This window comes from Tachyglossus aculeatus, chromosome 13 (assembly GCF_015852505.1).
Source record: "Tachyglossus aculeatus isolate mTacAcu1 chromosome 13, mTacAcu1.pri, whole genome shotgun sequence".
NCBI lineage: Eukaryota > Metazoa > Chordata > Mammalia > Monotremata > Tachyglossidae > Tachyglossus > Tachyglossus aculeatus.
Window position 1 is genome coordinate 4,960,432 of NC_052078.1, and position 26,266 is coordinate 4,986,697.

The window sequence follows — 26,266 nt, forward strand, 5'->3', positions numbered from 1 at the left end:
AGTGTCATGTAGGGCAGGGACTGAATCTGACCCGATAGTCTTCTATCTGCCCCAGGGTTCAGTCAGTGCTCACCACACAGTAAGCGCTCAGATACCACTGTGATTATTATTTTTATTCGGGGAAGGAAGGGAAGAGGTTTAGGGGCAGGACTTCTTCCCTGGATTCTATTTACTGAAACGCTCACCAGGAGACAAAACTCACTGCGTTGTGCCCTTATGGACAACTGAAACCCGCTTTCAGTGATGGAGTGCTTCATTCACTTTGTTTCAATTTAAAAATATGCTTGAACCAAAAGGTTTACCCGGAAGGATTTTACAACATTGCCTCATTTAATTTAGAAAATTCATCTAGGAGAGCAGTAAAAGTCCATCCAATTTCCCCCAAACACTCTGCATACATCGTCACCCCCAGCTCTCCCAAACATACCCTGACAACCCCATTAAATGGCGTCCCAACCCAAAAACGACTGCTAGGGAGAACTTTTCTAAATCAAGTTGAAAAAAGCAGCTTTTAACACCTGCTTCAGAGCCAGCATGGCCTCGGTCTTCAAGTCTTAATTCCTTTACATTTATGTCCTTCTCCCCTTCTAGACCGCCAGCTGGTTGCGGGAGGGGAAACACATCTACCGACTCTGTTGAAGTGTCCTCTTCCAAGCGCTTTGTACAGTGCTCTGCACAAAGCAAGCAAAGAAAATTGATCAATGCGCCTCAAGACTGAGAGTGCAACAACATCCTTAAATTTGGGATAGTAACCGGCGTGTCCCAGCAAGACTGAAGATAGCATAAGGCAAAGAAAAGAAAGACAGATCCACCTGTCACACAAAGATCTGCCAGCAAGTGGCCCAAAGAAATGAGAACCCAACTCACACCTTCTGGAAGACATAGCTGGCTCCTCCACAGCGCACATTTTCCCTAGGCACTATTGCAAGAATGGAGAAACGTACTTCCCACAATGTGCCCCTTCCCTGGAGAAACCCGCTGCCACATCGGAAGCAACTGCTAAGCTGGGAGGTGCCGATTGACCAACGGCGGGAAGTGCTTGGGAGCAGCACCAAACAACAGAGGTGGTCGACACGATCCCTGCCCTCAAGGCGCTTGCAATCAATGGTGCACTTAATGGAACATGAGTTTTCCGTCGGGAACAGAAGTCCTGTGTTACAGGAAAATGAGGGTCCCAGAAGCAAACGAGCAAGTTTAAAGCATTCTCCCATCTTACCACTATATGATGGGAGATGAACAACTGAACATCTCAAGTCAGGCTGGTCAACGAACACCTGGGAAAAAATCTTGGTGGGACACGTCTATATGAGTCCCCGTTTGACTGCATGCTCTTCGGTCTGCACACAGTAAAGTGTTCAGTATGTGCCACTGATTGACTGTGGGAAAGAGCTAAGAGCCAGTCATCAGTAACCCATTAAGGGCTGGTCTGCACACAGTAAGCGCTCAATAAATACGATTGATTGATTTGTCTCTCTCCACTTCAATCCATACTTCATGCTGCTGCCCGGATTATCTTTGTCCAGAAACGCTCTGGACATATCACTCCCCTCCTCAAAAACCTCCAATGGCTACCGATCAATCTGCGCATCAGGCAGAAACTCCTCACCCTGGGCTTCAAGGCTCTCCATCACCTCGCCCCCTCCTACCTCACCTCCCTTCTCTCCTTCTACTGCCCAGCCCGCACCCTCCGCTCCTCCACCACTAATCTCCTCACTGTACCTCGCTCTCGCCTGTCCCGCCATCGACCCCCGGCCCACGTCATCCCCCGGGCCTGGAATGCCCTCCCTCTGCCCATCCGCCAAGCTAGCTCTCTTCCTCCCTTCAAGGCCCTGCTGAGAGCTCACCTCCTCCAGGAGGCCTTCCCAGACTGAGCCCCTTCTTTCCTCTCCCCCTCGTCCCCCTCTCCATCCCCCCGTCTTACCTCCTTCCCTTCCCCACAGCACCTGTATATATGTATATATGGTTGTACATATTTATTACTCTGTTTATTTATTTATTTATTTATTTTACTTGTACATTTCTATCCTACTTATTTTATTTTGTTGGTATGTTTGGTTCTGTTCTCCGTCTCCCCCTTTTAGACTGTGAGCCCACTGTTGGGTAGGGACTGTCTCTATGTGATGCCAATTTGTACTTCCCAAGCGCTTAGTACAGTGCTCTGCACATAGTAAGCGCTCAATAAATACGATTGATTGATTGATTGATTGATTGGTCTGGCCAATGGCAGCTGAGAGCTGAAGTGTGTTCTCCCCTCAACCCACCTCCGTCTGTTCTCAAACCACTGTGCCCAGAAACCTAAGGTATCTCTCCAGTTATTTTCTTCAGAGCCAGCACGGCCTTGGTCTCAAGGTTCGACGCTCCCCTTTTAAAATGGACAGTGTGCTGACATGCTAAAATTTAGGCTAGTATCCAAAGTGTCCCAGCAAGACAGCGAAAGGCAAAGAAACAAAAGTTGTTTTCTGGTATTTACTATTTAGTGAGGTCAGTCCATACACTCTGAAACATCATCCAGACAGTATCCAAGACCAAACGTATTCTTCTTCCACTCTATCAGCTCAATTGAAAATTGGTACCTCCACCCCACCCAAAAAAATTCAAGTCTAAGCCTACACGCTCTTTAATGGTCCAGTGGATATAAGTTCCTAATCAATATGAAACTACATATTCTTATATTCTGAAGAGATCCTCTATAATTATTCTAAAAAGCAAAACAAAGAGCAGACACTGAATAAATGACAAAACACCACATGCAGGTCAATAATGGATTTTAAATGGTTGTAGGGAACACAAACTACAGTCTTAATCCCCATTTTACAGATGCAGTAGCAGGCCCACACAAGTGAAAAATGTATACACCTGTATATATGTATATATGTTTGTACATATTTATTACCCTATTTATTTATTTTACTTGTACATATCTATTCTATTTATTTTATTTTGTTAGTATGTTTGGTTTTGTTCTCTGTCTCCCCCTTTTAGACTGTGAGCCCACTGCTGGGTAGGGACTGTCTCTATATGTTGCCAATTTGTACTTCCCAAGCGCTTAGTACAGTGCTGTGCAAATAGTAAGCACTCAATAAATACGATTGATGATGATGATGATGATGATGATGAAATGACTCGCCCAAGATCACACAGCAGACAAGAAGCAGCACAGGCATTAGAATCCAGGTCCTTCTGACTCCCAGGCTCTACCCACTAGAGCACATTGCTTCTTATTTCAGCTTTCCAGATTCTCATCAGGACTACTTACTGAACAAGGACAAGATGTTTTACATTCATCCATTTGGCACATGCTGACCTTCCTCCTAGACCAAAGTGTAGAGTGAAGGACGGCCACTAAATCAATCCAGGTATTCGATGAGGACAGAGCACTGGACTAAACAGTTGGGATAGTACAACAAGGTTGATCATAATAATAATGATGACATTTATTAAGCGCTTACTATGTGCAAAGCACTGTTCTAAGCGCTGGGAAGTTTACAAGCTGATCAGGTTGTCCCATGGGGGGCTCACAATCTTAATTCCCATTTTACAGATGAGGGAACTGAGGCCCAGAGAAGTGAAGTGACTTGCCCAAAGTCACACAGCTGACAATTGGTGGAGCCGGGATTTGAACCCATGAACTCTGACTCCAAAGCCCGTGCTCTTTCCAGTGAGCCACGCTTCTTCTCCATATGCAGGGAACATATCATAATGCTCCCTGCCCAAAAGGAGCTTACAGTCTATAGGACTAAGAGCTAGTGGCATCTTTACGCGTAAGTTAAAGTCACTTCCCTCTCTGTTAGAGTCCTCCCTGGTTCAGGTCTCCGTAGCCAAGATGACACTCTTGGCCTTTTAGCAAACCACAAGAGATTAACCCCACTTTTCACATCTGTGTCGTCTTCTGGACTGGAATGTGTCTGTTATATTGTTGCGCTGTCCGCTCCCAGGTGCTCTGCACACAGTAAGGGCTCAATAAATACCACTGAATGACCGACTGATTTCCCCTACTCAAACCAAAGTGGGACTCTTTCAGGCCCTGCCACAGGGCTTTCAATCCACCCGAAAGGGGTTGCCCTTCTCGAAGACCATGTTGACTCGTAAAAGTCTCATGGCTCCGATTCTCAGACAGAAATCCACATAGGATAAAAGGAGCATGAGATTTTTTTTGAATTGGCACTCTAATGGAGGCTAAGAACTACATTGGTCTCCTCTCCCCTTGCCAAAAGCCGCTGACGGCCCTCCTCACTTCTGAACTACTTGGCTGCCTTGGAGACAGTAAAGCGTAAGGTGGCCGGTACATTTTGGCAACCTCTGAGGAATTACAACAAAGTGCAAGTTTCAAGCCAGAGTGACTTTTGGGTGATGTGTTCTTGGAAGTCTCAACTTTACGGGTGCCAAGAGAGTGTCTTGGAAAAAGGGGTGGTTCAGTTAAAGGAAAAAGCGTCACTGGTAACTCATGGATTAATCAAGCTACTTATTAAAAGATAGAATTTTTGAATGCTAGTGCCAGGCTGGTCAGTCATGGCTTTCAGTCCCATTGCTTTAAGTGCTTTAAAAGTCAAATTAAAGTTAAAATGACATTAGCTAAAGGCAAGAGGACCCCAAGACAACTGCCAAACTGCCAGAAGTCATGTAACTGAAAACACACCTGAAAGAAATGGTTCATCTGTTCTCCTTTGCTGGGCTTTGCCCCCAAAATTTTATTCCCCAGCTAGCACAATACAACAATGCAAAAATAAGTGATCTCAATTTCACGTCTGTATGCTTCTTGTGTATACAGGACCACTGTATTGTCCTCTCCCAAGAACTCAGTTCAGTGGTCAGCACACAGTAAGTGCTCAGTAAATACCACTGATTAACTGAGAATTTCCTGTTCAGGACCATCTGAGTGAGCTTGTCAACGATAAACCTTGTTGGACGTCCGTCAGGTGTTCACGGTGAGGTCCCTAAGGGCCGGCCTGGGAAATATGCCCTCCTACCCAGTTTATGCCCAAATGAAAGGGACCGGAAGCCAGAACGTGATCACAAAGAGGCTCCTTCCCACCCGGCAATCAATCAATGGCATTTATTGAGCGTATACTGTGTGCCCATCACTGGACTAAGCGCACGGGAGAGGACAACACAACAGAGTTGGTAGACCCATTTCCTGCCCACAACGAGTTCATGGGGTAGGGGAGAAGGGATGGATGGAGAGTGGGCGGAGAGAGGCCATCTCCTATTGCCCTGGACCTTTCCCGGGATAGCAGGCCGGAGGTGGGGAGAAATAAGGAAAGTGCGAGAGCACTCCATCCAGCCCAGAGGCCCCGGGAGGGAGGGAGATTTCGCTCGAGACTGGATGATAGGCCGTTCCCGGAGGTTCCCCCAAAAGGCAGGCCGATCCCTTCCCCTCATCACAACACCCCCACCCCCCCAACCAACTTTGCGTAGCTCCAAACCAACCACCACCCCCATCTTACCCCCTTCCCTTCCCCACAGCACCTGTATATATGTATATATGTTTGTACATATTTATTACTCTATTTATTTATTTTACTTGTACGTATCTATTCTATTTATTTTATTTTGTTAGGATGTTTGGTTTTGTTCTCTGTCTCCCCCTTTTAGACTGTGAGCCCACTGTTGGGTAGGGACTGTCTCTATATGTTGCCAATTTGTACTTCCCAAGCGCTTAGTACAGTGCTCTGCACATAGTAAGTGCTCAATAAATACGATTGATGATGATGATGACCTATCTTGGCCCAGCACCCTAACAGAAACGGATGAGAGAGAAAGCAATAAGCGCGATTCAGCTCAGGGCGGAGCCACCGAGAACAATCCTGATGGCTGTGAAAGAAGAGCTAGCAGCGAGAGGGAGGACCAATTCGTAAATGAAAGATGTTCTTTCTGAAACGAGTTTTGTACAGTGCATGCAGCAAGCACTGGGACAATTAGGCATTTCCTGTGCTAATGAGACTGCTGCCACTTAATCACTGTAAAGGCCCCAAATCCCTAGACTGTTCAAGTGAATTTTTTTTTTTCTAACGCGACCAGGTGTTTCCAGGAGATGACTGTCTTGTGAAAACACAAAGGTGAGAGAGAACAAGGCATGAGTTGTCAGATACCCCTTTTTAAAAATGTGGTTAATAAAATTAGCATTAGACCCGTTATCAGGACACAATGGGAAGGACAGCGACACTCCAGCACAAAATAGTTCTTTTTGGCAAGCAGCAGTTAACCAGCCCCAAATTCACACATCAGCCTCTATTTTTAAAGTCATTTCATAACCTGTTTCTGAGGACGAGAATCTGTTCTTTCTAACCTGCTCCAGGAAGATGGGGACGTTTTCTTCAATGGATTATTGCAAAATGAATCATTACCTTCTAGTTTAAGACCCGCACGCCTGTGGATTTTATCCACTCTGTTGGGGGCAGGCTCAAGAACAGTTCTCAAGCCCTGATGTTCTTTTTCCATCTGGTGCTTGGAAGGTCTTGGGCTCAAACCTGGATATGAACTAACGGGCCTCTCTACCGGGACAATGGGAAGGGGAGTTTCTATCACTTGATCAGTCAATGATACTGATTGAACTCTTACAATGTGCGGAGCACTGGACCGAGTGGGTGCCCGCTATTGGGTAGGGACCGTCTCCATATGTTGCCGACTTGTACTTCCTAAAGCTCTTAGTACAGTGCTCTGCACACAGTAAGCGCTCAATATATACAACTGAATTAATGAATGATAAAGTAACAGAGTTGAGGGACACGTTCCCTACCCCAAAAAAACTTTTTTTTTTTTAACTATTAGAACCCTGGCTTCCCCCCACAACAGGGTCGTGCCCTTGAAAACCGGGATGAGCCCGGCACCTTCTCCCACCCAAATTCTTCAATTCCCGGACTTCGGCTTGTCTCCCTGTTTTTGTGTTTAATTTAACAGCATTTGTTCTTGCTCATTCTTGTGCCGGGCCCTATACCAAGCTGTGGGGTGGATCCAAGCTGATAATAATAGCAACAGCATTTGTTAAGCACTATGTGCAAAGCACTGTTCTAAGCGCTGGGGGGGGGGGGATACAAGGTGATCAGGTTGTCCCACGTGGGGCTCACAGTCTTAATCCCCATTTTACAGATGAGGGAACTGAGGCTCAGAGAAGTTAAGTGACTTGCCCAAGGTCACACAGCAGACAAGTGCTGGTTCAAATCCCGGCTCCGCCACTTGTCAGCTGCGTGACTTTGGGCAAGTCACTTCACTTTTTTTTTATAATGGCATTTATTAAGCGCTTACTATGTGCAAAGCACTGTTCTAAGCGCTGACACTGTTCTAAGTGCTGGGCACTTCTCTGGGCCTCAGTTCCCTCAGCTGTAAAATTCATTCATTCATTCAATCGTATTTATTGAGCGCTTACTGTGTGCAGAGCACTGTACTAAGCGCTTGGGAAGTACAAGTTGGCAACATATAGAGACGGTCCCTACCCAACAGTGGGCTCACAGTCGGGAATTAAGACTGTGAGCCCCCGGTGGGACAACCTGATGACCTTGTAACCTCCCCAGTGCTTACTGCCGTTATTGCCATTGGCAATAATAATAATGCCATTATTATTATTATTATTAAGTGGCAGAGATTGGATTCAAACCCATGACATCTGACTCCCCTCTCCATCCCCCCGCCTTACCGCCTTCCCTTCCCCACAGCACCTGTATATATTCGTACACATTTATTTATTTATTTTACTTGTACATATCTATTCTATTTATAATAATAATAATAATAATGATGGCATTTGTTAAGCGCTTACTATGTGCAAAGCACTGTTCTAAGCGCTGGGGGGATACAAGGTGATCAGGTTGTCCCACGTGGGGCTCACAGTCTTAATCCCCATTTTACAGATGAGGTAACAGAGGCGCAGAAGTTAAGTGACTTGCCCAAGGTCACACAGCAGACATGTGGCAGAGCCGGAATTCGAACCTATGACCTCTGACTCCAAAGCCCATGCTCTTTCCACTGAGCCACGCTGCTTCTCTATTACTTAATTTTGTTAATATGTTTTGCTTTGTTCTCTGTCTCCCCCTTCTAGACTGTGAGCCCACTGTTGGGCTCCCCCTCCCCCTCGTCCCCCTCTCCATCCCCCCATCTTACCTCCTTCCCTTCCCCACGGCACCTGTATATATGTATATATGTTTGTACATATTTATTACTCTATTTATTTATTTATTTTACTTGTACATATCTGTTCTATTTTATTTTGTTAGTATGTTTGGTTTTGTTCTGTCTCTCCCTTTTAGACTGTGAGCCCACCGCTGGGTAGGGACTGTCTCTATATGTTGCCAACTTGTACTTCCCAAGCGCTTAGTACAGTGCTGTGCACACAGTAAGTGCTCAATAAATATGATTGATTGATTGACTCCAAAGCCCGTGCTCTTTCCACTGAGCCACGCTGCTCCCAAGCGCTTAGTACAGTGCTCTGCACACAGTAAGCGCTCAATAAATATGACTGATTGATTCTCCGGGTGGGGCACCACATGGGGCTCCCAGTCTTCACCCCCATTTTACTGGGGAGGGAACCGAGGCCCAGACGAGTGAATCATCATCATCATCATCAATCGTATTTATTGAGCGCTTACTGTGTGCAGAGCACTGTACTAAGCGCTTGGGAAGTACAAGTTGGCAACATATAGAGACAGTCCCTACCCAGCAGTGGGCTCACAGTCTAAATAATAATAATAATAATAATAATGATGGCATTTATTAAGCGCTTACTATGTGCAAAGCACTGTTCTATGCGCTGGGGAGGTTACAAGGTGATCAGGTTGTCCCACGGGGGGCTCACAGTCTTAATCCCCATTTTACAGTTGTGGCAACTGAGGCCCAGAGAAGTGAAGTGACTTGCCCAAAGTCACCCAGCCGACGATTGGCGGGGCCGGGGTTTGAACCCATCACCTCTGACACCAAAGCCCGGGCTCTTTCCCACTGAGCCACGCTGCTTCTAAGCGCTTAGTCCAGTGCTCTGCACACAGTCAGCGCTCAATAAATACGACTGATTGATTCTCCGGGTGGGGCACCCCATGGGGCTCGCAGTCTTCACCCCCATTTTCCTGGGGAGGGAACGGAGGCCCAGACGAGTGAATAATAATAACAATAACAATAATGATGGCATTTATTAAGTGCTTACTATGTGCACAGCGCTGTTCTATGCGTTGGGGAGGTTACAAGGTGATCAGGTTGTCCCACGGGGGGCTCATAGTCAATCTCCATTTTACAGTTGCGGTAACTGAGGCGCAGAGAAGTGAAGTGACTTGCCCAAAGTCACACAGCTGACAATTCTCGCCTGTTCTCGCCTGTCCTGCCATCGACCCCCGGCCCACGTAATCCCCCGGGCCTGGAATGCCCCCAATCCCTCTGCCCATCCGCCAAGCTCGCTCTCTTCCTCCCTTCAAGGCCCTGCTGAGAGCTCACCTCCTCCAGGAGGCCTTCCCACACTCAGCCCCTTCCTTCCTCTCCCCCTCGTCCCCCTCTCCATCCCCCCCCTTACCTCCTTCCCTTCCCCACAGCACCTGTATATATGTATAGATGTTTGTCCATATTTATTACTCCATTTATTTATTTTACTTGTACATATCCATTCTATTTATTTTATTTTGTTAGTATGTTTGGTTTTGTTCTCCGTCTCCCCCTTTTAGACTGTGAGCCCACTGTTGGGTAGGGACTGTCTCTATATGTTGCCAACTTGTACTTCCCAAGCGCTTAGTACAGTGCTCTGCACATAGTAAGCGCTCAATAAATACGATTGATGATGATGATGATTCTCCGGGTGGGGCACCACATGGGGCTCCCAGTCTTCACCCCCATTTTCCTGCGGAGGGAACCGAGGCCCAGACAGGATAATAATAATAATAATGGTGGCATTTATTAAGCGCTTATTATGTGCAAAGCCCTGTTCTATGCGCTGGGGAGGTTACAAGGTGATCAGGTGGCCCCACGGGGGGCTCACAGTCTTCACCCCCATTTTACAGTTGTGGTGACTGAGGCGCAGAGAAGTGAAGTGACTTGCCCAAAGTCACCCACCTGACAATTGGCGGAGCCGGGATTTGAACCCATGACCTCTGACACCAAAGCCCGGGCTCTTTCCACTGAGCCACGCTGCTTCCAAGCGCTTAGTCCAGTGCTCTGCACACAGTCAGCGCTCAATAAATACGACTGATTGATTCTCCGGGTGGGGCACCCCATGGGGCTCGCAGCCTTCACCCCCATTTTCCTGGGGAAGGAACGGAGGCCCAGACGAGTGAATAATAATAATGATGGTGGCATTTATTAAGCGCTTACTATGTGCCCAGACGAGTGAATAACAATAATAATAATAATACTAATAATGGCATTTATTAAGCGTTTATGATGTGCAAAGCACTGTTCTATGCGCTGGGGAGGTTACAAGGTGATCAGGTGGTCCCACGGGGGGCTCACAGTCTTCATCCCCATTTTACAGTTGTGGTGACTGAGGTGCAGAGAAGTGAAGTGACTTGCCCAAAGTCACCCAGCTGACAATTGGCGGAGCCGGGGTTTGAACCCATCACCTCTGACACCAAAGCCCGGGCTCTTTCCCACTGAGCCACGCTGCTTCCAAGCGCTTAGTCCAGTGCTCTGCACACAGTCAGCGCTCAGTAAATACGACTGATTGATTCTCCGGGTGGGGCACCCCATGGGGCTCGCAGCCTTCACCCCCATTTTCCTGGGGAAGGAACGGAGGCCCAGACGAGTGAATAATAATAATGATGGTGGCATTTATTAAGCGCTTACTATGTGCCCAGACGAGTGAATAACAATAATAATTAATAATAATAATGATGGCATTTATTAAGCGCTTATTATGTGCAAAGCAGTGTTCTATGCGCTGGGGAGGTTACAAGGTGATCAGGTGGTCCCACGGGGGGCTCACAGTCTTCATCCCCATTTTACAGTTGTGGTGACTGAGGCCCAGAGAAGTGAAGTGACTTGCCCAAAGTCACCCAGCCGACAACTGGCGGAGCCGGGATTTGAACCCATGACCTCTGACACCAAAGCCCGGGCTCTTTCCCACGGAGCCACGCTGCTTTTCCCGGCCAAGGTGGCCGGGGGTTTGGGGGTCCCGTCCCCTCCCCCACCCCCCTCACGCCCCGTTGGACGGGCGCGCGCCACCGCCGGCCAACCGCCCCCGCGCGCGCGCGAGGTCGCGCGGGGGGTCCGGGACCCAACTGCGCGTGCGCGGCCCTGAGGCGGCGGCGGCGGCGGCGGCGGCTTGGGGGGTGGAGGGGGGCGCGCGCCGCCTCAGGAGTGACCCCCCCCCCCCCACCACGCCACCCCGCTCTCAAAATGGAGGGGCGGCGGCCCCCTCCCTTCCCCTCACAACTTCCCCGCGGGGGCGACTCACCCACAGACCGGTAGCCCAGGATCGCGATCTTCCGGGATTTGGACTGCGGCATCTTCTAGCCCTCCACACCCACCGCCGCGGCGGCGCTTCCTCCTCTTCCTCCTCTTCCGCTGCTGTTAGGGCCGGCGGCGGGGCAGGAGAACGACATGCAGAGCTGCGGCGCCGGCGGCGGGTTGGGTCCCTCCCCCCTCACTCCACCCAACCGCCCGGAACCGACCGCGAGACACCTCCCCTCCCCTCCACGTGACGACTTTCTTTTTTCCCCTTCCCCACCCTCCCTTTCCAATTCAAATCGCCCTTTTTTTTTTTTTCTTTAAACGCTTCAATTTCCTCCCGGAAAAGTCACGACGAAAACTCGCTGCGTCATTCCCCTTCCCCCCCCGCCCCCGGCCGCCTCATTACGTGCCTTCCCTTCTGGGCGCCGATTGGGCCGCCCGGGCAATGACGCGGCGGAGACCCCGTCCCCCATTGGGCGACGGGAGAAGGAGAGGAGAAGGGGCGGGGCGGGGGGGTTCAGGGGCGGTGATTTGGCCCGTTCTCCTCCGACCTAAAAATAAATTCCCGGCCGCGCGGCCCTGAGGTGAAGGGGGCGGGGCGAAGGGGGAGGCGGCGCGCGGGGATTGGCCAGGGCCGGGGAAGGGCGGGAAAGCAGGGGCGCGCGCGGAAGGCGGGAGCCGTTGGGCGGCGCGCGCCGGGGGAGCCCATAAAAGGCGCGAGGCGCGCGGGCAGCCGTTGGCTGAGGGAAGGCCTGACCCATAATGGAGGGCGTTGGCTGAGGGGGGGGGGAGGCCCACACTCTTCTTTGTACCTCCTTCTCGTCTCTTTCAATCAATCAATCAATCAATCAAATTTATTGAGCACTTACTGTGTGCGGAGCACTGCACTAAGCGCTTGGGAAGTCCACGTTAACTGAAGGGGGAGGCCCACACTCTTCCCTGTCCCTCCTTCTCGTCTCTTTCGCTGCCCATCTCTCACCCACATAATATTATGATGATTATTATTTAATAATAATAAATGATGATGGCATTTATTAAGCGCGTACTATGCACAAAACACTGTTCCAATCAATCAATCAATCAATCGTATTTATTGAGCACGAGCACTGTACTAAGCACTTGGCAAGTACAAGTTGGCTGAAGGGGGAGGCTCACACTTGTCCCTGTACCTCCTTCTCGTCTCTTTCGCTGCCCATCTCTCACCCACATAATAATAATGATGATGGCATTTATTAAGCAAGAACTATGCGCAAAGCACTGTTCTAATCAATCAATCAATCGTATTGAGCGCGAGCACTGTACTAAGCGCTTGGGAAGTACAAGTTGGCTGAAGGGGGAGGCCCACACTCTTCCCTGTACCTCCTTCTCGTCTCTTTCGCTGCCCATCTCTCACCCACATAATAATAATGATGATGGCATTTATTAAGCACTTACTATGCGCAAAACACTGTTCCTATCAATCGTATTTATTGAGCGCGAGCACTGTACTAAGCGCTTGGGAAGTACAAGTTGGCTGAAGGGGGAGGCCCACACTCTTCCCTGTACCTCCTTCTCGTCTCTTTCGCTGCCCATCTCTCACCCACATAATAATAATGATGATGGCATTTATTAAGCACATACAGTGCGCAAAGCACTGTATCAATCAATCGTATTCATTGAGCACGAGCACTGTACTAAGCGCTTGGGAAGTACACGTTGGTTGAAGGGGGAGGCCCACACTCTTCCCTGTCCCTCCTTCTCGTCTCTTTCGCTGCCCATCTCTCACCCACATAATAATAATGACGATGGCATTTATTAAGCGCGTACTATGCGCAAAGCACTGTTCCTATCAATCGTATTTATTGAGCACTTTGTGTGGAGCACCGTACTAAGCGCTTGGGAAGTACAAGTTGGCTGAAGGGGGAGGCCCACACTCTTCCCTGTACCTCCTTCTCGTCTCTTTCGCTGCCCATCTCTCACCCACATAATAATAATGATGATGGCATTTATTAAGTGTGTACTATGCGCAAAGCACTGTTCTAATCCATCAATCAATCATATTTATTGAGCGCGAGCACTGTACTAAGCGCTTGGGAAGTACAAGCTGGCTGAAGGGGGAGGCCCACACTCTTCCCTGTACCTCCTTCTCGTCTCTTTCGCTGCCCATCTCTCACCCACATAATAATAATGATGATGGCATTTATTAAGTGTGTACTATGCGCAAAGCACTGTTCCAATCAATCAATCAATCGTATTTATTGAGCACGAGCACTGTACTAAGCGCTTGGGAAGTACAAGTTGGCTGAAGGGGGAGGCCCACACTTTTCCCTGTACCTCCTTCTCGTCTCTTTTGCTGCCCATCTCTCACCCACATAATAATAATGAGGATGGCATTTATTAAGCACGTACTATGCGCAAAGCACTGTTCTAATCAATCAATCAATCATATTTATTAAGCACGAGCACTGCACTAAGCACTTGGGAAGTACACGTTGGCTGAAGGGGGAGGCCCACACTCTTCCCTGTACCTCCTTCTCGTCTCTTTCACTGCCCATCTCTCACCCACATAATGATGATGATGGCATTTATTAAGCACGTACTATGAGCAAAGCACTGTTCTACTCAATCAATCAATCATATTTATTGAGCGCTTACTGTGTGCGGAGCACTGTACTAAGCGCTTGGGAAGTACAAGTTGGCAACATATAGAGACAGTCCCTACCCAACAGTGGGCTCCCAAGGAGATCAGGTTGTCCCACGTGGGGCTCACAGTCTTAATCCCCATTTTACAGATGAGGTAACTGAGGCCTGGAGAAGTTAAGTGACTTGGCCAAAGTCACACAACTGACAATTGGCGGAAAGGGGATTTGAACCACTGACTCCAAAGCCCCTGCTCTTTCCACTGAGCCACATCATGCCACTGGCCTGGAGCCCCCTCCCCACCCACACATTCTCCTCATACTTGTCAACTGTGTGACTTTGGGCAAGTCCATGAACTTCTCTGGGCCGTGAGCCCACTATTGGGTAGGGACTGTCTCTATATGTTGCCAACTTGTACTTCCTAAGCGCTTAGTACAGTGCTCTGCACACAGTAAGCGCTCAATAAATACAATTGATTACCCCCTCGTCCCCCTCTCCATCCCCCCCATCTTACCTCCTTCGCTTCCCCACAGCACCTGTATATATGTTTGTACATATTTATTACTCTATTTATTTATTTTACTTGTACATATCTATTCTATTTATTTTATTTTGTTAATATGTTTGGTTTTGTTCTCTGTCTCCCCCTTCTAGACTGTGAGCCCACTGTTGGGTAGGGACTGTCTCTATATGTTGCCAACTTGTACTTCCCAAGCGCTTAGTACAGTGCTCTGCACACAGTAAGCGCTCAATAAATACGATTGATTAATTGATCTGTAAAATGGGGCTAAGAGTGTGAGCCCCATGTGGGACATTGTTGTCCGTCTCCCCCTTCTAGACTGTCTCTGTTGCCGAATTGCACTTTCCAAGCGTTTAGTACAGTGCTGTGCACACAGTAAACGCTCAATAAATGATTGAATGAATGCCTACCTGAGACAGTCTACCTCAGAATTTAGAACAGTTCTTGGCCCATAGTAAGTGATTAACAAAGAATAATAAAAATAATAATAATAATAATGGCATTTGTTAAGCTCTTACTATGTGCAAAGCACTGTTCTAAGCGCTGGGGAGGATACAAGGTGATCAGATTGTCTCATGTGGGGCTCACAGTCTTCATCCCCATTTTACAGATGAGGGAACTGAGGCCCAGAGAAGTGAAGTGACTTGCCCAAAGTCATACAGCTGACAATTGGCGGAGTGAGGATTTGAACCCATGACCTCTGACTCCCAAGCCCGTGCTCCTTCCACTAAGCAACGCTGCTTCTCTAGCTTCTTGCGCTGATTCTCTAACAGTGCAGTGTGGCTCAGTGGAAAGAGCACGGGCTTGGGAGTCAGCAGTCATGGGTTCGAATCCCAGCTCCGCCACTTGTCAGCTGTGTGACCTTGGTCAAGTCACTTAATTTCTCTGGGCCTCAGTTCCCTCATCTGTAAAATGAGGACTAAGACTGTGAGCCCCACGTGGGACAACCTTGATCCCCTTGTATCCCCCCCCAGCACTTAGAACAGTGCTTGGCACGTAGTAAGCACTTAAGTACCACCATTATTATTATTATAATTATTGTATCTGACAATTACTCTCCCAGTCAATCGATCCTATTGACTGAGCATTTACTGTGTGCAGAGCACTGTCCTAAGCATTTGGGAGAGTGGAGAAGCAGCGTGGCTTTTAGTGAGTAGACTCTGAGAGTCAGAAGGACCTGGGTTTTAATTCCGGATCAGCTGTTGACCTTGGGCAAGTCACTTCACTTCTCTGGGCTTTGGTTACCTCAACTGTAAAATGGGTCCCCATGTGGGACAGGGACTGTGTCCAACCTGATTCGCATGTATCTACCCCATTGCTTAGAACAGTACTTGGCACATAGTAAGTGCTTAATGGGTACCATAATTTATTATTGTTATTACTCACTGTACTAAGTACTCAAGTTGGGCACAGTCCAGGACCCACAAGGGGCTCACAGCCTTTAATCCCCATTTTGCAGAGGAGGGAATTGAGGCACAGGGAAACGAAGGGATTTGCCTGCTGTGTGACCTGGGGCAAGTCGTCTCACTTCTCTGAGCCTCAGTTCCCTCATCTATAAAATGGGGATTCAATTCCTGTTCTCCCACTTGGACCGTGAGTACTGTTTTAGGGATGGCAACCAACCCGATTATTTTGAATCTGCTCCACTGCTTAGTAATAGTGCCATACAGAAAGCCCTGAACAATCAAATGGTATTAATTGAGCACTTACTCTTTGCAGAGCACTAAGCTCTTCGGAGAGTATAATTCAACAGAATTAGTGGAACATTCCTTGCCCATAACAAGTTTACAGCCTAACAAGTACCATTATTATTATTATTTCTCTCAGCACCCAGTATAGTACTTTACCCAGAGAAAGGAAGTGCCAAGTACCGTTTATAACTAGAACCCCTGTCTGCACCAAGTCCCTGAAATATAAAGCTGTTCTGGGGGGTTAAAAATCCAGGAGGCCTTCCCAGACTGAGCCCCTTCCTTCCTCTCCCCCTCGTCCCCCTCTCCATCCCCCCCATCTTACCTCTTTCCCTTCCCCACAGCACCTGTATATATGTATATATGTTTGTACATATTTATTACTCTATTTATTCATTTATTTATTTTACTTGTACCTATCTATTCTATTTTATTTTGTTAGTATGTTTGGTTTTGTTCTCTGTCTCCCCCTTTTAGACTGTGAGCCCACTGTTGGGTAGGGACTGTCTCTATATGTTGCCAATTTGTACTTCCCAAGCGCTTAGTACAGTGCTCTGCACATAGGAAGCGCTCAATAAATACGATTGATGATGATGATGTGCTTTCCACCCTGCACCTGATTCTAAAATATCCCATCTAAGTCACTTCGATGCATGTTGAATACTGTTCCACAGTCATGATGGGGGTCTCATAGTTCAGCTGCAAAGACCCCCATCCCCACTGCAGTACTGTTGTTCCTTAATCCCTAGGATAGCTTCCATAGCATTCAGTCCTTTCCAATCGTTGGTTCCCCCTTTCCTAGGCTTGACAAATACTCCTCAGTCCTTATGCTCTGTTTGCAGCTAGACTTGTGGAACTGGTCCACAAACGCATTTCCGTTTTCTTAGAATTGGATTAAGCAGCTCCGAGGCAATGAAACATTTCCCCACCCAGCCGTCTCCGTGGGCATCTGTCCACGGGGCTGGATCTGGGCCTAAATTTCTTTATCTATAAAAATGAGATTAAATATGTTTGTATATATTTGTTACTCTATTTATTTTACTTGTACATATCTATTCTATTTATTTTGTTAGTATGTTTGGTTTTGTTCTCTGTTTCCCCCTTTTAGACTGTGAGCCCACTGTTGGGTAGGGACTGTCTCTATATGTTGCCAACTTGTACTTCCCAAGAGCTTAGTACAGTGCTCTGCACACAGTAAGCACTCAATAAATACGATTGATGATGATGATGATGATGATGAAATACCCATTCTTCCTGCTTTTTAGGACTGAGAGCCCCAGGTGGGACAGGGACTGGGCCTGATGATTATCTTTCATTAACCCCGGTGCTTAGTAATAATGATGATGGTATTTGCTAAGTGCTTACAATGCGCCAAGCACTGTTCTAAGTGCTGGGGTAGATACAAGGTTATCAGGTTGTCCCATGTAGGGCTCACAGTCTTAGTCCCTATTTTATAGGTGAGGTAACTGAGTCCCAGAGAAGCTGTTACTTGCCCAAAGTCACACAGCTGACAAGTGGCAGAGTGAGGATTCGAACCCACGACTTCTGACTCAGGCCGTGCTCTTTCCATTGAGCTGTTTACTTGGTTTGATGTGTATATATCTCATAATTCTATTTATTTATATTGGTGCTTTTGATGCCTGTTTGTTTTGATGTCTGCCTCTCCCCTTCTAGACTGTAAGCCCGCTGTGGGTAGGGATTGTCTCTCTTTATTGCTGAATTGTCCTTTTCGACCATTATAGTATCTGTTAAGCACTTACAAGTGCTTAGTACAGTGATCAGCACACAGTAAGCGCTCAGTAAACACGAATGAATGAATGAATAGTACAGTGCTTGGCACACAGGACGTGCTTAATAAATATCCCACGCATTAAAGGAATACACAGAAACTCTACTCTTAGTGGGAATTTGAGGACAAGTCATTAAGAAAAGTGAATACTCTCTAGACTGTAAACTCCTTGTGGTTAGGGAATGCGTGCGCAAAGCATGTGTCCGCCAACTCTGTAGTACCCTCCTAAGCGCTTAATACAGTGTTCTACACACAGTAAGCGCTCAGTAAATACCATTGATGATAGCGAGCCCGTTGTTGGGTGGGGACCGTCTCTTGTACTTCCCAAGAGCTTAGTACAGCGCTGTGCACACAGTAAGCACTCAATAAATACGACTGAATGAATGAATGAATGATGATGGGAGGGTTGTCACTGTTCTTGAAGAATCCCATCCTTGCCTGTGGTGAGGGAGGATCTTCATCATCATCATCATCAATCGTATTTATTGAGCGCTTACTGTGTGCAGAGCACTGTACTAAGCGCTTGGGAAGCACAAGTTGGCAACATATATATTGCTATGATCTATATCTAGGATCTATAGATTGTTCAGCTGTGCTGAGCTGAACCAATGTGCCTGGATCCAGAGAGGCTCTTCATTCCCAGAACGAAAGTCCGCGGCAGGCCAGGATTGATTATGCACGCACCATTGGCTTGATTTGCATGGCACAGTCCAGGTTTTGATCATCATTCCTTTTTTCGGGATCATGAGGTGATTCAAATAATTAACGATGTATTCATTGTTCCGCCAACAGAAGCTCCTTGAAATCTCTCAATTGTTTTCAGTGAACTAGCTGCAGAGTGGGGTGGATGAGCTACACCCGGGTAGCTGTCTAAAGGACAGTGAGTCTGTTTTTTTTTATGGTATTTGTTAAACACCTACTGTGTACTTGGCACTGTACTAAGCGTTGGGGTGGACATAGGATAATCAGATTGGACACAGTCCTTGTCTCACGGTGTTAATCCCCATTTTACAGATGAGGGAACTGAGGCCCAGAGAAGTGAAATGACTTGTCCAAGGTCACACGCAGCAGATATGTGGCAGAGTCGGGATTAGAACCCAGGTCCTTAGGCTCCCCGGCCCAGGGTTTTTCCGCTAGGCCACGCTGTTATATTCTCCCAAGTGCTTAGTACAGTGCTCTGCACATAGTAAGCGTTCAGTATATATGACTGACTGCTTCTCCTTGGCTGTCTTCCACTGACTGTTCACTTTGGTACTTGCAGATGGAGCCCCTTCTTCTGACATAATTGATTCCTTCCGCAGACAGCGTCTCTGCTATTGTAGGCCCAAATTGAGGTAAGGAGTTCCTGGGGTGGTGGTGGTTGTTTTACGGGAAAGAGCACTGGTGGGCTCCCATTTTTTTACGGTATTTGTTAAGCATTTACTCTGTGCCGGGCACTGTACTAAACGCTTCTTAGGTTGGACACAGTTCATGTCCCACTTGGGGCTCACAGCCTTAATCCCCATTTTCCAGATGAGGGAACTGAGGCACAGAGAAGTGAAATGGCTTGCCTAAGGCCATGCAGCAGACAAGTGAAAGAGGCAGGATTAGAACCCAGGTCCTCCCGACTCCCAGCCCGGATCCACTAGGCCACACTGGTTCTCCCTGTTTGAGGAGAAGAGCACCGTGAGGGTCATTTGCAAGAGTCATTTGGCTCTAGACTGTGAGCCCGTTGTTGGGTAGGGACCGTCTCTATATGTTGCCAACTTGTACTTCCCAAGCGCTTAGTACAGTGCTCTGCACACAGTAAGAGCTCAATAAATACGAATGAATGAATGAATGAAGTGTGAGAAAGGGGCCCCTTGTTTTACACATTTCTCTTTTCCTTCAAAGAATGGTCACTTCATTCACCAGAGGTCAATCATTCGATCAAAAATATTTAGTGAGAGGTTAGCCGACCTGTTTCTGACCCAGGAAGGGCACTAGGAATGCTACCTCCCGATTTGATAGTGACCCCAGGCCCCTTATCTGAAATACTTGAGGATTCAGACTAAATTGAAATGTCCAGGAAATAGATCTATTAATAGCTAATATAGCACATATTTGGTTTGATCAAGATATACAGAGACTACACATATTTATTACTTAAAGGACATTTCGGTTATTAATTCCCCAAAGAATTCCATTTTTAGGGTTTGTATTTGGGCCTAATGTTTGCCAAGTCCACAGTTCACGAAAACCTCTTGGGCAAAATACCATATAACTGTCTCTAAAATTTATTGGGCAGTAAAAACAATCGAACAAGAGATTTGGGTACTAAACTTTGATCCTCTGTTGGGCAATGAAAGAGCTTATGAATTCCCGTAAAACATACCCACCCCATGGTATTATAGGCGATTTTCTCATCCAACTAGAAAAATGGACAGAATTAACCGCTCCGGTGCTCAAACGAGGACATAGAGAATTGACGGCAGTGGTCATTTTGGCCACTGAAAAAAAACATTCTGACAATGGTGAAAGTAGCTAAAGTATTAGGTTGGAGACTCCACATTGGTATTTCTATGTCTGTCTCCCCCATTAGAGTGGAAGCTGTCTGTGGACAGGAAAAGCGTCTTGTTCTCCTGTTGCATCTCCCAAGCACCTAGTACAGTGCATTACCCCCAATGGATGCTCAATAAATATATGATGGACTGTTCTCCCTCCTGTTTAGACTGTGAGCCCCGTGTGGGACCTGATTAGCTTTTATCTACCTCGGTGCTTGGCACATAGTAAGCGCCATATATAGTAGAGTGCTAAGCGCTCAGTACAGTGCTCTGCACACAGTAAGCACTCCATAAGTACGATTGAATGAATATACCACAGTATTATAAATCAACTAATCACACTTACTGTGTGCAGTGGACTGTGCTTAAAGCTTGGGAGAGTACAATAAAACAGAATTGGTAGATACATTCCCTGCCCATAAGGAGCTTACAGTCTAGAGGGGGAGATTATTATTACCATGACTAGTACTACCTCTCTGCTCACCCACCGCATCCCAGCTTGCACTCCTTGTTCCTCCTAAGCTCATCACCAAACTATCCCATATTTTCCAAGCCTTACTAAGGTCACATCTCCTCCAAGAGGCCTTCCCTGGTTATGCTTATTTTCCCCGGCTCGCTCTCCCTTCTGTATCCTCTATGCATTTCAATCTGTGACCTTTGGATGCTTGATATTCGCCCCAGTCCCAGCCCCACAACACTTAGGTACATATCTTTAAATCATTGTAAATTATTCATTTACTCATATTAATGTCTGTCTCCCCCTCTAGACTGTAAACTTGTTATGGGCAGGGAACACGTCCACTAATTCTGTTGCATTGTAGTCTCCCAAGCTCTTAGCACAGTCCACTGCACACAGTAAGTGCTCAATACATCCGATTAGTTGATTTATAATACTAACTGTCCCAAGACTACACATAGTAGTGCTCTGCACGTAGTATGTGCTCAATAAATACAAGTGATTGATTGACAGATATTTTCTTGACTGGTCTCTAACCTTCTGCCTGCACCTTACTCCTGCCTGGAACTGACCGCTTCAGTTTCTCCAAACTGTATGACCCTCTTGATATTCAAGTTTTCAAAAGTCCTCCTTTAGGAGGCATATAATAATAATAATAATAATAATAATAATAATAATAATAATAATAATTGTGGTACTTGTTAAGTGTTTACTATGTGTCAGGCACTGTAGGGACAATCTGCTCTGCATAGTCCATCTCACATGGGGCTCCCAAACTAAGTAAGAGGAAGAATAGGTGTTAAATCCCTACTTTACAGATGAGGAAACTGAGGCACTGAGTAGTTTAATGACTTGCCCAAGGCAACCCAGCAGGCATGTGGTAGAGCAGGGATTAGAAACCAGGACCTCTGACCCCCAAGCCTGTGCTCTTTTTTAAAAAATGGTATTAAGTGCTTACTCTGTGCCAAGCACTCTACTAAGCACTGTGGTCGATACAAGCTAGTCAGGTTGGAAACGGCCCACGTTCCATATGGGGCACACAGTCTAAATTCACATTTTACAGATGAAGTAACTGAGGGACAGAGAAGTGAAGCGATTTACCCAAGGTCACACAGCAGGCAAGTGGCAGAGCCAGGATTAGAACCCAGGTCCCAGCTCTATCCCCTAGGCCAGGCAGCTACTCAGCATGATTGCTTCCCTGATGAATTTCCCCCTTTCAGGTAGCCAGGCCACCTTCCCGCCTCCCCCCGGCCCCCCAACACTTGTCTCACAAAAGTTACCTATTTGTGATTCATTCATCTAAGCCTATTATTTAACTGTTTTTTTTCAATCAGCCAAAGTCTATTAATCAATTTATGTCTTCTGCCTCCCCCATTATATTGAAGTCAGAAGGACCTGAGTTCTCATCCCGGCTCCACTACTTGTCTGCTACGTGACTTTAGGCAATCACTTCACTTCTCTGGGCCTCAGTTCCCTCATCTGTAAAATGGGAATTAAGACAGCGAGCCCCACGTGGGACAGGGACTGTGTCCAACCTGCTTAGCTTGGATCTACTCCAGCGCTTAGTACAGTGCCTGGCACATAGTAAGTGCATGACAAATACCATAAAAAATAATGTCCAGTAGAGAGTCATTGTTGGAACTTCTGCTGACAGGAGCCAATCCAGTATAAGCTTCTAAAATTCACTCCTTACCCCAAGAAAGAGGATTAGAATTCAAGCCAGTACAGTTCTTGGGTTTATTTCAAACTACTTGTTTGGTACATTTCCCCCTCAGAACGGTGATCTGGATTAGAATACCTTCTGCTCCCTTATTTAGCGTTTCACCAGACTGAATCAGAACCAGCAGAGCCCAAAACTGCTAAGGAGAAAGCAGGAAGCTGTTAATATTTCTGTCGAAACGCCCAGTGTGCGTTAGCAGAAGGAAGGCAAGCTGCCCTCAGAAAGGCTGAGTGGACTGAATTTCTAATGAACTGTGGAGGTTTTAAATAACCCATCCGAAATAAAGGTTCGGGAAGGTTATCGGGAGAGAGAGCGGAATGGCTTCGCTGATTAGGAACTGCAGAGAGGCTGGACTGAGCTGGTCTGAAATCCTTCGTCATCTAAGAGCTATGCTGCCATCCACTAAAACCACTACAAAAGAACACTCCATCTCAGCCCATCGAGCCTGAGAAACTGCTAATCAAATCCGCAGTGCATGAGAAAAAGCCTATCTTAGTCTGGAAGTCTTTAGGGGCTGGTACCTTCGTAACGATAGTTTTCACAGCGTTTCAGGCAGAAGACATTCACTTCTTCAAGAAAGAGGAGCCGTTAAATGCGTAAAACTTGGGGTTAGAAGGGTTGAGTTCTGGCATCATTTAGAAGCAACGTGGCCTAGTGGAAAGAGCTTGAGTCTGGGAGTCAGAGGACCTCGGTTCTAATCTTGGCTTGGCCTTTTGCCTGCTGTGTGAACTAGGGCAAATCACTTAGCTTCTCTCTGCCTCCGTTTCCTCATCTGTAAAAGGGCTGGGACAGGGACGTGTCCAATCTGCTTATCTACCCTAGTGCTTAGTGCACGTAGTACGTGCTTAACAAAAACCTTATCGTTATTTAAACCCCACTTTCCTTCTCCTTCCCTTCCTCACTGACAGGGTGTATGGCTGACTATGAAACACCTCCGGATGCTTGCTGAAAGGAGCCAGGTAAGCACAAATGAGAGCTTGAAGCCTGTTTGGATTGGGAATGGGAAGCTTCCTAGTATCTTTGGAAGACTGCACGGCCTATTGGCTAGGGCACAGGATGGGCTGTTGGGAGAACTGGATTATAAACCCCAGCTCACCACTTGCCTGCCGTGTGACCTTGGGTAAGTCACGTATCCATTTCTCAGCTACCTCATTTGTAAAATGGGAACTAAATACCTGTTCTTCCTCCCCCTTTGACGGGGAGCCCTATGTGGGCCAAGGAATGTGCCCCATCTGACTGACATTGTATCTATCTCATCGCTTAGTACAGTGCTTGGCACATATTAAGGTGACCTCCTCAATGGGAACCGCTTTGTCACGAAGCAGCGCCACAAAGCTTCTCACGAAGTAGAGAAGCAGCGTGGCTCAGTGGAAAGAGCCCGGGCTTGGGAGTCAGAGGTCATGGGTTCGAATCCCGGCTCTGCCACGTCTGCTGTGTGACCTTGGGCAAGTCACTTAACTTCTCTAAGCCTCAATTCCCTCATCTGTAAAAAATGGGGATTAAGACTGTGAGCCCGACGTGGGACAACCTGATCACCTTGTATCCCCCCAGCGCTTAGAACAGTGCTTTGCACATAGTAAGCGCTTAGCAAATGCCATTATTACATTACATTACGAAGGGAACAGAAGGTAGCCAGCAGAGGGTCACCGAGGGGACTGGCTGTGAGAAACAGATCCAGGGTTATCGGACAATCGGGCCTGAAGGCATAACGCGAGAGGCCTGTGGAAAGCTTGTGATGAAAGCTAGGTGGGAACAATCAGTCAGTCAATCAGTGGTATTTCTTGGATGCTTTCTGTGCGCAGGGCAGTGTACTAAGCGCTTGGGAGAGTACAAATATAACAGACATGTTCCCTGCCCACATCCAGAAAGATTCAAATGTGGAGGGGAAGTGGGATATTAGGGAGGAAATGAAAAAGAAACCCAGGTTGGTCCGCTGAGTGAAAGGCAGTTTAGGATTTTACTAATTCGCCAGAGAGCACTGCATCTGGGAGCACTGGATCTTTTCACCACTTCACACCACCTTTCCCTGAAGGAACAGCAGCCTCCACTCTTTCCTGAGTCATTTAGATTTGGTGACATCAGGGCCTCTTTTGCCTGTGATTTTCCTCTTTGGCTTTTAAACGTCTGCACCACCCCTCTAGACCGTAAGCTTATTGTGGACAGGGAATATGTCTGTTTATTGTTACACTGTCCTCTCCCAAGTGCTTAGTCCAGTGCTCTTCACAGAATAAGCGCTCAATAAATACGACTGACTGACTGGGGCCACGGCTGATGCCAACCCTTGGATGTTTCTGTTTCAATTGTACTTGACGCACGGAAATGTTTCAAGAACAGTTTGCCCACCTGTCCCGCGAGGGAGTTAAACTTTGTCTTTGGGTCACGTGTCTGAGGACCCAAACATCTAAGGGATTAAAAAAAATCTATGGTATTTATTGAGTGCTTACTATGTGCAGAACATTTTATTATTATTATTAATAATAATAATAATAATGGTACTTGTTAAGCGCTTACTATGTGCCAAGCACTGTTCTATGGGCTGGGGTAGATACAAGTTAATCAGGTTGGACACAGTCTCTGTCCCACAAGGGGCTCACGCTCTTAATCCTTACAGATGAGGTAACTAAGGCTCAGAGAAGTGAAGTGACTTGCCTGAGGTCACACAGCAGACATGTGGTGGAGCCGGGATTAGAACCGTTTTGACTCACAGGCCAGGGCTCTATCCACCAAGGACTACAATGTAATGGAGTTAGTAGACACGTTCCTTGCCCACAAGGAGCTCACGGTTTAGACATTAAAAGAGATAAATATACCAACCCGCCCCATGGCCACCTACCTCGTGGTTCCCACGCTCTCGTCCGACAGGGTGGAACAAGGTAGGCCGGGAGGCCAGGGGGGCTGTACGTTACCGTAAAGGGAGACATTCATACCTGCAAAACCATTTACAGTTGCATTTTGGACCTCATTCTCCGTCGATAACAAATGGAACAGACGGGCTGCACGGATCCTTCTTTTCCCACCGGCCTCCTGCCGGACATCAGCAGATAAGCCCAGTTAATGTTTTAATAATGATTATCCGGTCGAGAGGAAATTGGGTATTGGGCAGTGTCATTTCTGAAGCGGCCAGCAGAACTCGGAATACAGTCATCTCGACCAACACCTTATCACTCGATCTCTGTGATTTGATTTCCAAATAGCATCCGCTCCCCATTGGCTACGACTATCACTGCAGTTCCAGAGCTGGTGGGGGGGTAAAGGGGGGAAAACACATTCTTTCACTCATCTTGAGGCCGTGAAGAACACAATATGCCCATGCAAAACACCCCCTCAAAACTAGTTCAGGCCTCCCAGAAGGGGATTTGTTAGTGTGGAACCAAAAGAATCCCATGCCCGGTATTAAACCAAACCACACTGTCCTGGTGAGATGTCCCGCAGAATCCTAACCCTAATCTAGAACGCAGCTCCTCTATTTGAATGTCCAGCAGAGAATGTGCTTTCTGTACCCCAACACACAGCTTGGATGATACTGAGAAGGGGGCTCCCCAGGTGTGAACCCCACGATCCCATTTTGGCTGCCAACAACTCAGTTATGTTGGAGC

General features: G+C 47.2%; 1 protein-coding gene and 1 long non-coding RNA gene across 2 annotated transcripts in view; one reads left to right on the top strand and one right to left on the bottom strand.

Moving 5' to 3' along the window:
- Positions 1-11,569, bottom strand: part of RHEB (Ras homolog, mTORC1 binding) — a 58,244-nt gene extending 46,675 nt beyond the window's left edge. Inside the window, exon 1 of the mRNA XM_038755959.1 lies at positions 11,360-11,569. Within this exon, the coding sequence (XP_038611887.1) occupies positions 11,360-11,411 (52 nt within the window). The 5' untranslated portion in view covers positions 11,412-11,569. The remainder of the gene's footprint in view (positions 1-11,359) is intronic.
- A 7,662-nt stretch (positions 11,570-19,231) lies between these two features.
- Positions 19,232-25,860, top strand: LOC119936373. Its single transcript, XR_005453721.1, has 3 exons — positions 19,232-19,305; positions 23,579-23,629; positions 25,616-25,860. It is a non-coding gene; the product is annotated as an uncharacterized LOC119936373 (long non-coding RNA).
- Positions 25,861-26,266: the final 406 nt, after the last annotated feature.